This window comes from Dissoconium aciculare (genome assembly GCF_010015565.1).
Source record: "Dissoconium aciculare CBS 342.82 unplaced genomic scaffold K489scaffold_3, whole genome shotgun sequence".
Classification (NCBI taxonomy): domain Eukaryota; kingdom Fungi; phylum Ascomycota; class Dothideomycetes; order Mycosphaerellales; family Dissoconiaceae; genus Dissoconium; species Dissoconium aciculare.
The window spans coordinates 1,270,204-1,286,997 of NW_022984953.1; the positions used below are offsets into that span (position 1 = coordinate 1,270,204).

The window sequence follows — 16,794 nt, forward strand, 5'->3', positions numbered from 1 at the left end:
AACCATGCGCGACACATCATGATCAAGAGCGAGAAAGTTCAAAACACGTGTGAGAGATTTAGTAGTGACTCATACAATATCATACTTCTTGCTTTTGAGATGTGGAACGCATAGCAGCGTCGGTCAACGCGTCGCTATGATGGCCCTCGCTGCGCCGTCATTTATTTGTCTAATGCACAGCGTGCCAAGATTGTCATTTGATGCGACTGATCCATCGGAGATGATTGTCAATTCTGAAAAAGAAGCGCAACGGAAAGTGAAAATCCGTCGCATATCACGGCAACTCCTTCAATCGATGTGCAAGCTGCAGAGCCATCAACGCATCCTGATTTGCCGAGCATAATTTCATAGTCGTCAGCAAACTCAACAAGCCGTCACCGGTGTCTCCCTCTTGCTTCGTTTGATCTGTCTTGAAAATGGTGCGAGACAGAGCATCTTCAATTGAGATAGTGAGTCGTTTCTGATGTTGTATCAATGTGCTCCATCGCCTGACAAGCGACGTGCGGTGCGTGGCATACGATTTGTGTACATCGCCCAAGATGCGGATTCTCTGGGGATCATTGCTGTTGTATGTTTGATCGAGCTGCATTTGTAGACCGTGTCGTGTCGACACAGTCTGCTCGAAATCTCGCTTCAACTGATCAATGCTCGTGTGCACGTCGCGCACTGCTTGTGCCTTCGCCAGAGTATCGCTCAGAAAATTGTCGTTTTCATGAATTGGTCCCGTAACCAAGTCAGCCGCGGCTAACTCAGAGAAGTCAACTGGATCTTCGATGCCATAATCAATACGGACCTCACTATTGGGGGGAACATAAGCGGAGTTGTCCCAATACATCATGACTTCGTTGTTTGGATATTCCGTATTGTTCTCTAAGTGTGAGAGAGGATAGTGGCATGCAAACATGGAGCTTGACCAAACATTTGTACGATGCAGACGTCGGGACCGAGCGACCTACGATAACTGCACGATGGCCTGAAATAGTACGAAGAGACTTCGAGGTAAGCAGCCGACCACCGACTTCCGCATGCTTCGATCAACAGGCATGATCCATGCAAGGCGAGACAGAGAATACGTTGAACGTCTGCCATGCCGATGTTCTGCATGCAACAATGCGATAGAATACGATAACACTTGAGCCGGGCTCGGTACTGAGCATTGGAGGGCTGTCCGGAGTACACAGTCGGTGTGTACCATTGCTGCATTACAAGGTCTGAAACCATTTCGTTGAGCTGTGTAGCTTTACGCCGCCTTGCTGTTGGACATGCTTTGTGAGAGTACAAGTCCTCCTTGGCTGTGATTATTGTGACACCAGCAGTCATGACTTCTGCCTCTGTGGTACCTTTATCGAAACATGGCCTCACCACCCGTGACGGCGGCGATACTTCTTGAGCATTAAATCGCTCGCAATGCGAGCATAGCAGCGAAACGGGTTCAGCAACCGGAAAAGGAACAAAAGAAGCACTCTCGTGAAGCAGGGAGAAATCGCGGCAACTCAGGTTTCATTGATCGTTTAATCAAAGGCAAGATTATCAATATCAATCTCTGGCGTCCTTCGTCGGAACTGGATTCGTGCCGCAGGATTCGTCACCTGGTTGACGCCGTACGCTTTGGGCTTAGCCATGCTAGGATCAGCCAATTTCATGTCGTACTTGAGTAGCAGGTGCACCAAAGCAATTTTGACTTCGTTCGCTGCGAAAAATCGTCCGGGGCATGCGTGCTTTCCGTGAGAGAAGCCGAGGTGGTCATTGCTGGTAGCTACCAACAGACTTCGGTTCTCAAGCCCTGCGATCTTTCTCCTCTTTACAAAACGAAATCCATCGTACTTCTCGGGTTCTTCGTAGTGGTCTTCTTCCCACATTTGATGGGCAGAAACACCGATTGATTCGCCTTTTCGAATTTTTATTCCGTTGCCAAGATCGACGTCAGCAATGGCCTCACGGTGCATACTTGCCATCGCAATCGGTTTGAGGCGTTGTGATTCCTTGAAGACGCTGTCCAACAAACGGAGTTCTGTCAAAGCCAATTTCTTCCATCCATACTTCGAGAGAACCTCGACGGCCTCCTCTCGGAGAGGTTGAATGAGATCAGTATTTACACAGATATCGAGGATGGTCTGGCAAAGTAAATCGCTGGTAGTGTGGATGGCAGCCAACTGCAGCGCAATTTGCAAGTCAGTCTCTTCGTAGTGTCTGCCGTGAGCTGCGTTGCGGAACCACTCAATGGAGTCATCGGGAAGGTTTGGCTGACGTCCTTCTCGCTCTGCAGCTGCAATCTCATCATATCGCTCTTTTAAAACTGGCGCAAGCATCTTGGCACAGGCTCTGTAGTCCCTGCGGACACGCCGGCACAAGGGCAAGAGACGCTCTACAGGCCAGCGCAGAGGCCATGGCATGAATCGGCAGATGGTCGATGCGATCATGACATCAACGGTAAAGCTGATAGCAATGCGTAGCCATTCCTTGTTGCTCGAGAAACGAGGGCCCAAGAAAATGTGAGAGCTGAGCCGTGCGACCCATTGAAGGATGTCTTCTTTGATGTCAGACTCGCGCCACTCTGTGAAGACGTAAGCGAAAATCCTATTTCGAACTTCTCGTGGCATGACAAACCTGTAGAATTTCCCCAAGACTCCTCGAGGCTAGCTTCCATTTCTTTGGAGAGCCCTTTGGTAAACTTGGCTATGTCGCAAACTTCCATCAGTCATATTGTCACATATAGGATCGTCTGCAAGACCTACGGAGACTTCGGGTTAGGCCTTTGAGAACGGCCTCATTGAACAAGCCCGGTGGAGGTTCTCTGAAAGTTCTGAATGTCTCAAGATCTGCGCAATTGTGCTGCACATCTCATCAGCACTCAGCCAGGTTTCGTGGTGATCAGATTTACTCACGCTTGTTACATACGCATTGAAGGTGAGCTTAGACTCTGCATTGATAGCGTCGATAAGTTCGGGCGGCATCATCAGGACATTTCCACTGTCCGTAACCAGGTTGTAAGGTCCCGTGAACTGAGGTCTTTCGTCAAAAAGGGTTCGCAGTACATTTTGTTTCGGCGTACCTTTTTGCTACCATCCGCAAGCAATTGCTTAGCATTTTTGAAGTATTCCGCTTTCGCCCGTAGGGAGAACCAGGCCTTGTCATCATTGATCGCCGGATACTGCGAGGCTGGAGGCGTGAGTACTTGATAGAGTACCCATCCGAACAGCACAAGTGCAGCGATGGCAGTGTACTGGACAGGACGCGAGGGAAGGTCCTGGTGCAGTACGCCCTCGGGCAAGAAACGTTGCGCCTGTGCCAAAAGCGACGACATTGTTGTGCGATACTGGTGATTCTTGTCTGAACTTTACACAAGCGCGTCGAGCCGAACATATATATATATATATATACACGTATTACTATCATGCACTAGATATACATACTACAAATCATGGTAATGATTGTCAGCCAATGTGGTGACATTGAACAACGAGAGGCTTCGCGTTTATCGTATAATCCACTTCGTCGATCGTATACCAAATTATTGATTCCATTTGCCGTCAAGCTGGCTGGCGGGACGACGCTCGGGTCTCTGGGGTTCGGCGCCGTATGCCGTTTACAGCATCCCGCCGTCTCACGTGGATGCTTCGTTCTAGAACAAACATCCATGGATCGTTCTCGTTATAGTCGGGTGGACGGTATTTACAGCATCGCCGTGACATACAAGCGTAAAAGCTCTTGAACCGTGGTGCATTGAACAGCAAGCAAAAGTACAAATCATGAACTATCCAAGTTGATGATACATGTATTCTTCTGGAAATCAGCAGCAAAACAATTCGACGCCCACACTGCATTCTGCAGTTCGCAAACATTTGTTTCCACACTCTCGCATATATAACAGCATTCTCTCATTTCTCGTTTCTCAGAACGCTCCATGTACTCGTGAATCATCACTCCATCATAATTTCGTTTCTTTCGTATATTCATCACTATGATGATGCTCCACAGGTGAAGCATCGTATTCATCAATTGGCATGTCAATTCACATTTCTTGGACGGTCGTCACGGGTCGTGATAAATCGTTGCGCCAATCTTCGCTCGTAGATCGTCGCGGCGCTTTTCCTGTTCGCGGTCAGCACGACTGGTAGTCAGGCCCTTCCAAGCATTCTGCCCGGTCTTGCGAAGCTGTGCAGCCGGGTGGAATGGCAGCCGAAAGGCGTTGCGGCGCGGTGCACGCTTCAAAGGCTCTTGACTTGTGCGGCGTGCCACATGATGTCTGCGAACATTCGTGCCATGACGACTGATGCCCAAAGAATTCCCAATCAAGAAGCCACCAGTCCCACGAAAGCCCGGCATGCGTACGCTGAGCTTCCGTGGCAGTATGGAACGCTTTGGGGTGTCCTGGACGTCGGAAGTATCACCGCCGGGAGGTAGTGGCTCGTGTTCATTCTCGTAATCGTAGTCGTCGTCATCGTCATCGTCACTATCGTAATCTTCCCAGAATCCACGTGGCGTCCACATGGATGAAAGGTAAGTTGGTCGTTCTTCATGCACAGATGCACGCTTCGACCTCCGACTTTTGAGCGTGTTGTTGCGGTTCAGTTGCAGAGGGTGTATCAAGCTTTCACTGTAACGACGCACTTTCTGCTTAATGCTTAGTTTTCTGGTTGGTGTAGTAGTAGTCTGTAGGTTTGGATGTTCTCGAGCCTCGAGCGGCCGCTCCACTTCTGACAAAGGCGTCGGAGGGATATAGTTGATTATGGGAGGCTCAGGCGCTGTTCGCGGATTGTGCAAAGGACTAAAGGCCCCCTCCCGCGTAAAAGCCTGGTCTGGCATGTTCACTGTAGGAATTTGAGATGTCACCAGTGTCGTAAGGTGATCAATGTCCAATGGTGGTGGCGCAAAGGGAGGAGCTTGACGCACTGTGCGCACGGTTTGCTGCACGAGGAGGAGGCTGTTATTACTGTGTGGGAACATCTGGAGTCCTCTAGCCTCGCAAAGTTCAATTTCGGTCCGATCAGACGCCTGTCCCATCGAATTCGGCGTGCTAGAGTACAGCATTCGTGTATCAGAGCTCCTTGACACCGGCGAAAGCATGCTTCGATCCAACGATTCTCGATGAGGTGAACGTGTTTCCGACCATCTTCGTCTCTCGGGCGCAGGTTCGGGAGTCTGAATTGTCGTGGGTTGCCGGATTTGTGGCTGTGGCAAGTCGGCAGCAGTCTGTCGTAGTTTGGAATTGTTTTCAAGTCGTTGTTCATTCGAAAATTTTCGAAGTTGCGGTGTTGTTGGTTGTATGCCACTTTGGATGTTCAGGCCAGGCCTATGGGATTGTGAAGATTGCGTCAGGCGAGACGGGCCACTGACGGACCGCAACGCTTGAATGTGCCCAGCCTCAGGCGCGTGGGACACGTGTCTCGACGTCGGTCTCATTCCTTCGTTTTGTGTTGAAGAAGCACGTGGTACGTTACTGATATTAGAAATGCCGGGCGGATGTGGTCTCGCAGAATGTGGTCTGCTAGCAAGCAAATCAGGATTTTGCGCTTTGAAACGTTCAAAGCCTCTCATGGCCGTTTGAGGTGGCAAAGATGACGAGGTCTGCGGCCGGGTCTGTGTATACTCTTCGCGTACGTGGGCGGGCTTGGTCGGTTGTGATGCGAGCTTATAGCCATTTGCAGACTCTGAACTTATGTCGCCTTGAGCGCGCAAAGAATGTCTCTTTGTGGAATGTCGCAGGGTCCGGGGCACTGCGGGTGCCGGTTTGGCAAAAATTTGGATCGCAGCATCACTCGCGCTGCTGTGCCGTCTGACGTTCTCTTGCTGGATAATCTTATAGACATTGTTGTTGTCCTGTAGAAAAGCTGCTGCTGTTGGAGAAAGAGGGGCATCGTTTGACACGGCAGCTTGATGTGCTTGTGTCTTATGCCCCGCAAGAGGGTATGTTTCTGGTATCTTTATGGGATCAACCTCGGGTGCTGAAACTTCTGTCACGGTCGCCATCTTCCGCAAGTGCGTAGGCGGTTCGTCTGCTCCGATATGTCTCGTGAAGCCAGCGAGGCTCACCGGCTCAGGAGTCGCCGACAGTCGCGGAATGTCCAGTCTGCGACGACCAACGGGGTAATACGGGTTAGCACTCTGTGGTCGAGGAGAGGCAGACGCTCTTCCAGCTGACATTCGTGAACTCTCCGCCATATGCTTCAAGGCGCGAGCGACACCACTTTCTAACTCAAGATGCCGCATCTGCGTACGGACATGTGTATTTGAAATACTCGAGAGGCGGTCCAGGTGGCCTGCACTACCACGAAGACCAATTCGTGGGCTATTTTCGGGGCCTGGGTATAGGGTTGGGAATGCGCGCGCACCAGTCATCGCGCGGCTTCCGGGTCTGGAAGGAACCTCGCTTGTAGCGTCCAGTGTACTAAGCTCTTCTTTTGCGGTCTGATATGACTCTGTCCATGAACTAGGTGACTTGCTCAAATTCGGACGGATTGGAAGCGTTGCACGACGTGCTCCTGGAGGCGAAGGATCAGGTGTGGGTGGACTACGTGCCTCAAGCATGACCGGAGTAGATTTGGGTATGTAAAGTCCATTGAGAGTTTCAGTAAGCGCAGTCTCGGGCACAAGGTCCGGTGGTGGCGGCGTCAACAGATCACTGTCAGATAGCGTAGGAGGTGTAGGTGGGTAATCCGAGTCCACTCTGCCTGAAGTATGCGGTGGTGGTGTCAACTGAAAGTCGCTACCGGGAGATGGGACGCTGTAAGCCTGAGATGTCGTCTCGCTTGGGGCTGACTCCGTCCAGGTCTCCACACCGGATGTTTGAGATGGACGTCGTGGACGCCGACCACCTCTGCCTAACGGAGTACCTGCCTTCTGCCGTGACTCGAGCAATCTGGAATTCGTCTCCGCAACCGCCCGTTCGGACGTGGTCGCGCCGGTCAGCAATGCGTCCATGGCTCCAGGTGTGTTTCACAATGAATTCTCAGGCAGCGACTCAATCGATCGTCGGACATAACGAAATCCAGCGCAGGGGACCGGATTCAACGCCGCAGCTGATGGAGCAATTCAGAATGCTTTCACGATGGATGGGATGTAGCTACGCTTGACAGTCGGCAGAATGATAAAACCGACGACACACTTTCGCCTGGTGCGATGACTGACGTGTCTGCGCGCTGATGAAAACAATATGATGAGGCGACACCAGAGGTCTTCTACTCTGGTCTACGCGTAGGGGCGATCACAATCTATGTGCGACGTCGAAATGAGCGGGCGAAAATCACTTGTGGAATGATGCGACGTTCAGCGCGAACAGATAGAGATGGAGGCGACGCTGTCTAGATGCGCTCTGCAGGGCATAGGAGGTCCGGAGCGTCCATAACAAATATGGAAATGACACATTGATGTTGGCGTGCGGGTATCCGCAGTGTTCTGTCCGACCGTCAGACATTTGAGGAAGCTTGGCAAGCCACACATCACGTGAATCCTGAAACTTAGCGTGCGTTGCTCCTGCGTCAGACTTGAATGATTAAACTGTATTCCGATAGGGATTGACATATCATAAAACGCCTATAACTGACCATCCGCCCGGCTCGACACACATGCTGTGTCCTGCTCCCTGCTTTGTATTATTCTGATCACAACACTGCAGGTCCGCGGGGCAAGGGTATGACTGCAGGGATGCAAGGCGGGAGTGACATATATTCCTGTCACTGTCGCGAAAGTAGTGTCAAGGCAGAAGTCGTTCAAGCAGGTGATGAACTTGTTCGACCTAGATACTCATATTCATATTCATGCCAAACATACTGGTAATTTTACGAGCCCCGATTCGTACCAAGCGCCAACAGAATACCAAGATGAAATGCAGTTATTATCATGACTCCCAACGTTTCCGGTTATCAATCATTCCGAGTGTGCGTCTCAGCCTGGGAAGCTACCCAGACCAAGTGGATCTGAGGCGCCGAAGAGTCCAGCGCCACCAAGACCGAGATTGCCGTCGAGCGCCCAGCTCAATGGATCAAAGACAGCATTTCCGCCGAAAGGATCGCCCCAAGCGTTAGCACCGTCCAGGTCAGTGTCAAGAAGACCGTGACTGGGCGCCATAGTGTGAGCGCCGCCGACGATACCCGGCTGGGGCGTATTCCGGTCGGAGACGATCGCAGTTGGGTTTTCGACGGCCTGCTGTAGACTGGCTGCTCCCGACTCTCCAGCACGCTCTCGCCATCGCCAGATTGCGTCATATAAAAGCGATAGAGATGATCGGCAGCGCACCTTAAGCTGTAAACTCTCGTCCGTCTCGGTTCCGTTAGGGTCCTCTGTCTTGAACAGACGTTGCTCCCCAGAACCGCTACTCTTCCATAACTGTGCCATGACTTCCGCAAGTCTTTGTGGCAGATCATTGGATCGCACACTTAGCTTCCGTAGTAGGTTCACTGACTTGGCGAACAGAGCGCGACCAGATATGACATCGAATTGATTGGCATATAACGAGTTGAGGATTTTGAGCAATGTGCAAGCTGCTGCTAACACCATCTGCTCTAAGTAGCGTGGGATGTTGGAAACAAGCTCATCCGGCATGCTGTTGAGCGCCATGAGGAGCTCAGAAGCAGAGAGATAAACGTGTCGCAAATCAGTCTTGTAATTTGGTTGAGTTGATTTGTCGAAGAATGCTGTCAAACGTAAATGCAATTTGGCGGCTTTCAAGAACATTGACTCGATTGCTTTGTGAAGGTGTTAGTAGGACATCATCTTGAGCTTCGGCACCAAAACTTACGTGATGCATGTGTTGAAAGAACAGTCACTTCTAGTTCGCCCAGCTCCCTTGAATATTGATCAATTGTTAATCCTCGCGCGGCGGGGTCAACTTCGACGATATGATCTCGCTGCATAGTGTAGAGCGTCCTCGTCACTTGATCGCAAAACTTTTCTATCTGGCAGCGGGTGCGCAGTTCAGATTTCATTCGCTTGAGATGAAGACCATATGTGAACCAAGCCCATCTCGATAAGGCGGGCTGTCCACCACCTGTACTAACGGTCTGGCAGACAATGTTGACGGTCGCCCAGGTATTCATGCGATCAGCAACATCTTCTTCGCGAAGGTCAACTCGAAATCTACTAAAATCCTGTGCGTGGGAGGGTCGGTGAAGGCCATGTTGCAGCGCAAGTTGGAACATAATACCTGTTAGCATCATGGTAGGTTCATGCGAGGTAGAAGAAGTCGGTAGCGGCCATGTGCAAAGTAGTGCCAAAGCTTTGCAAACATGATACTGTTGCGGGACCTGTGAAAGTGTTGTCCACAGGATCTCTTCCAGAGGACGCTGCAGTTCCATAAACAGGCCCGCCCGTAGCGTCGACCGACGCGACGCAGTCGCTACGATCGTCCAATGTAGGAGTGGGTGCTTTTCGAAGTAATAGCTGTAGGAGTGGTCCGGGTTGAGTACCGGGAGCCAAGGGTGATACAAGTTGAAATAAACCTCGTACAGCTCCTGAATCTGAGCTTCGGTTAAATTGACAGTTCCCAAAGTGAGCAATGATGTTCCAGGTGTGATAGAAGGGTATTGAAGATGACCGTTCTCTCGGAAACCTTGGCTTAGATCCAGGAGACTGCGAGAAGCCGCCGCTTCATGAGGGTCAAGAAAAGCGCCATTTGCGGAAGATCTCTGGGCCGCAGGAATTGCTAGAGACAGTGAATTGGCTTGCGTTGTTGCCAGTCCAGAGGAATTCGCAATTGTTGAAGCAGGGACAAGACCCATTGCTTCGTATTCTGCTAGCTTTGCCCTGCATGCTTCCAGCTCTTTGACCATTTCTTCATGGGCAGCTCTTTTTCCCAGCCGCTTGAAGTCATTGTCGATGCTACATGGTAGCTTGTGTTTAATACAGCGGTCGCAAGGCTTGTAATGATCCCCCGGTCCAGCAATGACATTACATCTCAACTACAGTAAGGTCAGTGATGACTCAGCTGGCTGACATTGATAGACGCGGAGTCTGAGGTGAAAATGAGGTGGACTGAGAGTGACTAGATTGAGCCATTCGGCAGCATACCTTTTGTTGCCTACAATCATTGCAAGCTCGCTTCACGCCGGGTTGGTGTCGTTGTCGATTGCCGTTGGCCAGGCCACTTGGACTACTGCTATTCCCAGCGCCGTTGCGGTTTGTTTCTGGGCCGTCATTGTCCTGATCGCCATTGTCGGTCAGCGCCGAACTGCGCTTCCTTTTCTTCTGTGCCCCGGCGTCCTCCGTCGAGGTCGAAATGGGTGACGTCTGCTGCGGTGAGGTCAGGCCAGTCCCTGGTGGTTCAAATGGTGTGACGGTGTGCCAGGACATTTGGCTTCGCTTCCAGCGACCTTCGGGAATGTGAGTAGAGGCTCCGGTTTCGGGAGGGGCAAAGTTCATAGCGATTTCGCTGTGCCGAATGTATACCCTTCGTTAGTGCCATTGGCGATACACGTGACCTTGCTCCCTGCTTCGTCAGCTGGTCATGCGCCCATTTTCAGAGCCCATCATTCTTCATGGTGGGCGTAGCTGGTCGGGTAGAAAATATGTGAAGCTGTAGCATTCTCATGAGACATTGGTCTGTGTTAGAAATATTTGTCTCATCTCGACTTCAGTGTTATCAGAGCCCCTGCACATACGTCAAAGTGATGAATCGCGGACTTCAGGAATTACCGGATGTTATTGGTGTTGCACACGCGATATTCGGAGCGAGTCGCCGTCATCGGAATAACTTTCAAGGGCCTCACTTCGATAGATCGAACACGCAGAGATCTCAAACGCGCATTCTGCCGTAGTGAGAGGTTGAAGCCATTGAGCCTTCATTTCATTGCGATCTCGCCCTGCACCAACATTGGGATAATCATCGGCTCCCATAGACAGAGCACACCAATGCGCTGAAGCCGTCACACATGTTACAACGGTCTATTCCATCTTGCACTTTGCGCATACGGTCGCGCGCAATTGATCGTCGTGGGAACTTCGTCTGCGGCAAGACTAGAACGCACGATACCCACTATTGCGGTCTCGGTAGCTGGTCGTAATATGAACCGCCGACAACGACCCTAATGCGGCGAAGCAGTGTCTGGACGACCTCGCCGCACACGAGGATCCATCGCCAGCCGCAATGCACAGCGGTGAATGATCATTGACCCCAAGTCGCCAGTGGATATTTATAATCGCAGCTTGATCGCTCCCCGATAGCGATCATTTAATGCTCGCACATTAAGGTTACTGTGACTGGCATGGAACACATCCCATCTACTAAGTGTCGTTACAACCGATTGCTTTCTACACGTCGTATGGGAAATCGAGCTTCGAGAAACTAAGGGAAGCTCTTCGAGTACACTGTCGACCAAAGGGATTATTTGTCATCCGCAAAGAGCCAAAGCGGTCCATGGCTCGTCTGGTCATCGTCATCACAGCATTCACAAAGCCAGCAATGCAGTAAGAACGCTTGACCACGTGCGTTACTTCAAAATGAACCTCGTGTCCACGTGACGGAGAAAACAACAAGCAAATGAGTTTAGAATGCACCTTGGCAGGCGTGCATGCACACGCATGTCGACAGTGGCCAAGACACAGGCGCTTGCCCGAAATGGTGCTTCTACGGCCACTTGGGCAGGGATGATCGTTGATCTCTGCAGGTGCGGGAACGGCGACATCGAAGATCTGCATATGTGGAGTCTGTCTTGCTCACTTTCTCAGCGCAGGATTTGAGGACCGACGCGCGATTGGATGTTAATCGTCACGTGGCACGGATGAGTAGGTGAAACGAGCCAGGCTGTCTGCAATGATGCAGAGTCACCGACTCCGCATCTGTATGGTGGCTCGCTCGCGTATCACGTTTGCATCTGCTTTCATATACTGAGTAGACACAGTACCGACAAGCTCGGCATTCATGTGCCGAGTAGTACTTGTAGAGATCAACTTGGGGATTGCCTCACGAACATGCAGCACATCTTGGCGGGCTCACGACCATCTGCTCATCAGGCACCTAGGTAGGTACGCATGAGTATTTGCAGACGATCGACATCACGGGGCCCGTTGAAGCGGCAGTCGTATAAGCTGGGCGCCACTTGTATCAGAGCGTGCCAGGAAGTTTGAATCTGATGGACAGTGAAGGCTCAGCCGTACGCCATGAAATGTGCTTGCTGCAGTGAAACATTGTTTTTTCACACCAACAGATGGGAGCATTAAGTAAGTAGAGCAAGAACGGTGACGCCACTATATCGGGAATGTATGGCAAATCCTCCAGATTTGAAAATGCTCACGCAAACGTAGGGTCGAGCATTCGTTTGGGATTCTCTTGAGCGGGGTACGTGCATACATCATATATGCAAGTCTCAGCCATGAGCTGACGATATGTCTGTATGGGTCGCATGTCCGGACAACGCCATCAGCACTGATGTAGAAATCGCTGGTCTATTTGCTGATGAGACTGTTGTGGGAGAGCATGAGTGAAGCTTCATTGCTGGTGGCGCCGCCGCCACTTCACGCGAAAAGCGCCAGATAAGATTCTTCTTGTTGCGCTATGCTGTCTCACTGACCTACGAGGACAGCGACGTAGCGCTTTAAACATCGCTCGAGGTCGTTTCAAGTGCCCTCTGGCCGCAGCGCAGATGCCGCAGAGACATGCTCAGCGGTAACGGACGTGTCTGATGCCGCTGCAATTCCAAGTTGAACAGCTATCTCTTTGCAAGCCACGGCAGACTTGCCGTATCCAACTTGCGTAGCGATGAATCGCCAGCGATCAGCTTCATATTCCTCGATGGCGTTTCGGAGCTTTCGGATCTGTGCAATCGTATCAGCATCTTGGACTGGCGGACTTGTTCATCTCAAATGTTGTTGGCTGCGGCTCTCTCAACCATAACGGGACCATTGCTTTGGAACAAAGTGCCCGTCCGAACAACTCACATTTTCATCGCTCCATGGTGTTGATTTCGCTCTCAATTTCGTACAGTATCGCACTTGCAACGTTCCTGAGGTTCGAACGGGAAAGAACTCGGCGATTTGGTTCCATGTCAGGCTGTGCATCTCTTTCAGCTCAATGAGCTTCGCGTCTTCCTCAGCTGTAAATTTGACTTTGGGTGCACGGGGTTTTGACACGGTAACAGATGCTTTGAGTCTTCGGGCTCTCTTCTGACTGCCATTCTGCACACGCCTGAGAGAGCCGCTGGCACTTTGTTGGCCGGGAGTAGGTTGATCATAATGATCACGTCGGTCCACCTGCTCAAACGCAGCGTGCGAACTCGAGGAGGACTCAGGCGAGAGGACTTGTAGTGGATTGTATTGAAGATTCGTTGTATCATTCTCGAAAGTGAGATCAGCGCGTCCCATCGTGTATTCTACGGGATGTTGAAAGAGGTTGTCGAGTTCATGGTCAAGGAGCGCATGATAATCGGCATGTGCACTCGTCATGGAGAAGTCTGCGAACATGGCATTCGAATGATGGTCATAAGGCTGTACGGCATGACACAATGGTGCCGCATCTCTGCTGAACATGTTCGTCTGTAGTGTTGGATGAGATGTGATGAACTCTCCAGTAAACGCTTTGACTGCTGTCTCGTTTACCTCCATTCAGCGTATCGCGCCGAAAGCACGTGGCAGAGCGCTGGCCGAAAGACAAGGATTTCAAGGTTATTATCAGCGAAGGAAGAACTGTATGTAGTGACAAAGCGGGAGTACTACTCTATACCACGATCGGTCCACCCTTGCTGCTCATCATGAGCTAGAGGCTTCGATTGAGGCTGCTTTAAACCCGCTCAAGGTAGCCTGCCATACATGAAAGCACCGCGTGGATCAATTACAAGTTTCATTGCAGAAATTCGAGCACTCCGATGTCCAACACAGCCAGTGGCATGCCTGTCCATGCACTGGTCAATGGAAAGGGCAGCTGGAAGTATTGCGGCCATCGTGCTTGACTGTGCGGGTGTAGCGTGGGTTCGCAACTCGGGCTCAACAAGTACAACCTTGAAACCTTGGAAGTCATGCATGGCGATTTCTCCACATTGATGATGTGTTTGCACAAGGAAGGATCGACAGGCATTACTGTGTCACGCTTGCTTTCGACGAGGGTCTTCGTCAAGAAGGACGGGAAAGTTCATACTGCAGCCGCGTGATTGGAAAGACACCTTCCAAAGAAACCCCTTGGTCGCGTCTGCAACAAACACCTGGGCAATGATCAATGCAGAAGTGCTTCGCAAGCAAACTGCAATGTCTATTGACTCCATATCCTGACCTTGTGGAGCAGTGCCAACGGCTTTTCTAAGCCTGAGCTGCAGGGTCATTTTCCAAGGGTGCGCTCTGGCATGTATGCGCATGTCATCACTTGGAGAGATCAGCGCAGTCATTGCTCAGGTTCAGTCATCAGAAGAGGGGGCGACCACGAGGAATAACATCATCAAATCAGGTTAGAATAAATGCGAAGCGCGCTCGCACTCGCACTTGAAATATGCAGATATCTCCGGACATGCGTGAGTGCGAGTCGTGATGCCCTACCTTGGATGCGGCAGCCAGCGATTGTTCATGACGCCCTTTCGTCTAGACGTTTCACAGGCAGAAACCAACGCGTCGTCTAGAAATTCGCTAAGGGGTCGATCGGTGAAACCTCCGAGCGATCATCCTCGGATCTTGTGTGCTGCCGCAAGTACGTTGGAGCCGGCCTCCTCGACGAAAGAAAACTTGTTCACCACGTTGGAGCTCGAGCATTCTGGGGAGCTCAAGTCCAACAAGACCGAAAATGGCCGTGACGCCGACTCAGCCGAGTTTGACTCTCCGAAGCTCGGGTGAAGTCGAAGCACATTGCCAGCTGACGTGGTGCAAGTGGCTGCCGCACATGCAGGTTGCACACAGCAAGGAAATGACCGGTCGCGCTAGTCTAGCAAAAGCCTTCCCGGGCCTGTCCGACAGTCATCACACTTCTCGGATGTGACGATGTGATCCACGAATAAACACGCGAGTGTGTATGCAGTTGTGAGTCGGAGGGGGGCTTGTCGCTGTCCAGGGATCATCGGTGGCATCCCCTTTGCCGGAGCGAAACATTTCGGCAGATGTCGTACAGAACAAGGGTCGCCGGGTGACACGAAATGGTCGCGACGCATTCCGAGGCACAGTCTCTTAACGTGCGATTGCCAACGTGTGCGCCTCACGTGCACCATAATATGGTCGACAAATGATGTGATGGCGAGACAGAATAAGCCTTGTCGACTGCCGCTTCTGCTTCACGAGTCTCTATGGGAAACGCACTCGATAAGCGCTCGCGCTCGTCGATGCATGTTCGAATCGCGAGAGGATGTAACAAAGCACAGCAAGAGGTAGGCCTCACCGGGAAATTGATGGGTCTTGGCGGGCTTCCGCAGAAATCCTGCATGACAAACGCATTGTCCGAATTGTGATTACGGTGCTATTATTACCTAGGTACCTAGGTATTCCTGCCCAGGTGAATGATGAATACCAACAATGACGGTTTAAGTAAGCCCTGGAGATGGTGGGTCCGTGTCACCTTGGCTGTCTTCTTGTCGCACACGGCCACAACACAGGGAATTTTATTCCAATTGATGGTCGTACTGTACTGTCCACGGGTGAAATGTCCGCCCATGCCATCCCGACCTCTACCCGGTCCCGGCCTCTATTCTGGCTCTAGGACAAAGATCGCCAAACGAGAGTGCCATGCAGGGAGTGCAGGTGGGTCCAGTTGACGGGGCCTTCAAATGTTGTCATCGCTTTCCGTGCACTGTACGTCCAACCGAGAGAATCGACAGCGCCCGCCGCCGCGGGCTGCACCAAGGCTTTCCCCCAAAGTCCCACAATTGCCTTTCAGCCGCACAAATTTGACTTTAGCCCGCGGCCTCGTTAGATTCGCACCGGTCCATGTATATGTTGACGTCGTACAGAGAAGTTGGTCTCTCCACGAATCGGTATTTTATTCAATAGGCAATTTATCGGTATCCAAACAGTTTGGAACAATTCGTTTCGTGTCAAGCCAGCAGATTTAGACATCATTCAAGGTCCCTATACAAAGTACTCGGTGGGTCCCCAATTCGTGTCCCATGTTGACCACGGTATCCAATTTCGCAGACGTCTACATCAGTCTCACACAAGCTGCTATCTGCCGCCGGCGTCGTCCCAATCCCAAAAGGTTAGGCGGATGATGCAGATGGTTGTATTGTATGTCAGAGAATCATGTAATCTTTCGGGCTTCGAGCAATCAGGTGCGATGCGTTCAGAGCTGCCAGTCCTGTCACTCGGCAATTCATCATTTCAGAGTCATGATTCCAGCGAAGTAGAAACGCAACTCTATTCATGAAGCATCCAAGATCCTGAGAGTGCATGAGACCAAGCATGTGGGACTCAAGTAGGTTATCTTGATGGTCGTTTCATGATGGGGGAGACAACTCCAACGCTTCGCAATAGTCCTCAAGAATGATGTGAGAGTACGGAGTCGTCGAAAATGTCAGCCCGCTGATGGGAAAAGTCTGGCATAATGCTTGACGACGCGCGAGGGATCGGTTCTGCATGAAATTTAGCTGAACGCTCTCAGAAGACTGCTGTCTTTGCGCGTCCCCACCCAACTGGTCACTCTCTCTCAAATTCGTCGCAAAAGAGGGGGAAAGAAATTCAGCAAATAAATACAATATGCGCCAACCGTCATGTTTCTTCATTCCGTGCGGCAATGTCCAGGCGCAATTATGGGGAAGAAAACAATGTCGATGCTAGTAGCATGACAGATTGTAGCGGGTATCTCGGCAATGTGGGTAGTAAAACAATGGGCGATCGCGTAACAAGTTGTGCAGGGCAAGAATTCCGCGTTAATGCCGGTGACGGGTGCCCTTGCACGAG

General features: G+C 51.2%; 7 protein-coding genes across 7 annotated transcripts; all 7 read right to left on the reverse strand.

The window, feature by feature from the left end:
- Nucleotides 1-274: 274 nt before the first annotated feature.
- Nucleotides 275-838, reverse strand: K489DRAFT_407938 (uncharacterized protein; the record flags this gene model as incomplete). Its single annotated transcript, XM_033607416.1, has 1 exon — nucleotides 275-838. The coding sequence occupies one exon, from the start codon at nucleotides 836-838 to the stop codon at nucleotides 275-277; it is 564 nt and encodes a 187-aa protein (XP_033462288.1).
- Nucleotides 607-1,415, reverse strand: K489DRAFT_152461 (uncharacterized protein). Its single transcript, XM_033599233.1, has one exon. The coding sequence runs from the start codon at nucleotides 1,318-1,320 to the stop codon at nucleotides 871-873; it is 450 nt and encodes a 149-aa protein (XP_033462289.1). The 5' UTR covers nucleotides 1,321-1,415; the 3' UTR covers nucleotides 607-870.
- A 96-nt stretch (nucleotides 1,416-1,511) lies between these two features.
- K489DRAFT_313757 (CYP-42 P450 monooxygenase) lies at nucleotides 1,512-3,304 on the reverse strand (the record flags this gene model as incomplete). Its single annotated transcript, XM_033600964.1, has 5 exons — nucleotides 1,512-2,554; nucleotides 2,608-2,676; nucleotides 2,736-2,819; nucleotides 2,882-3,002; nucleotides 3,053-3,304. The coding sequence occupies 5 exons, from the start codon at nucleotides 3,302-3,304 to the stop codon at nucleotides 1,512-1,514; spliced, it is 1,569 nt and encodes a 522-aa protein (XP_033462290.1).
- A 352-nt stretch (nucleotides 3,305-3,656) lies between these two features.
- K489DRAFT_377805 (uncharacterized protein) lies at nucleotides 3,657-7,369 on the reverse strand. The gene has a single exon (XM_033604246.1). It carries the CDS (start codon nucleotides 6,919-6,921, stop codon nucleotides 4,033-4,035), a length of 2,889 nt encoding a protein of 962 aa, XP_033462291.1. The 5' UTR covers nucleotides 6,922-7,369; the 3' UTR covers nucleotides 3,657-4,032.
- A 61-nt stretch (nucleotides 7,370-7,430) lies between these two features.
- On the reverse strand, nucleotides 7,431-10,446 carry K489DRAFT_377806 (uncharacterized protein). Its single transcript, XM_033604247.1, has 3 exons — nucleotides 10,006-10,446; nucleotides 8,738-9,896; nucleotides 7,431-8,684 (listed from the first exon to the last, which is right to left on the reverse strand). Exons 1-3 carry the CDS (start codon nucleotides 10,354-10,356, stop codon nucleotides 7,885-7,887), a joined length of 2,310 nt encoding a protein of 769 aa, XP_033462292.1. The 5' UTR covers nucleotides 10,357-10,446; the 3' UTR covers nucleotides 7,431-7,884.
- Nucleotides 10,447-12,256: 1,810 nt separating this feature from the next.
- K489DRAFT_377808 (uncharacterized protein) lies at nucleotides 12,257-13,556 on the reverse strand. Its single transcript, XM_033604248.1, has 2 exons — nucleotides 12,871-13,556; nucleotides 12,257-12,747 (listed from the first exon to the last, which is right to left on the reverse strand). Exons 1-2 carry the CDS (start codon nucleotides 13,531-13,533, stop codon nucleotides 12,550-12,552), a joined length of 861 nt encoding a protein of 286 aa, XP_033462293.1. The 5' UTR covers nucleotides 13,534-13,556; the 3' UTR covers nucleotides 12,257-12,549.
- Nucleotides 13,557-14,786: 1,230 nt separating this feature from the next.
- On the reverse strand, nucleotides 14,787-15,249 carry K489DRAFT_152987 (uncharacterized protein). Its single transcript, XM_033599234.1, has one exon. The coding sequence runs from the start codon at nucleotides 15,111-15,113 to the stop codon at nucleotides 14,829-14,831; it is 285 nt and encodes a 94-aa protein (XP_033462294.1). The 5' UTR covers nucleotides 15,114-15,249; the 3' UTR covers nucleotides 14,787-14,828.
- Between the last annotated feature and the right edge of the window lie 1,545 nt (nucleotides 15,250-16,794).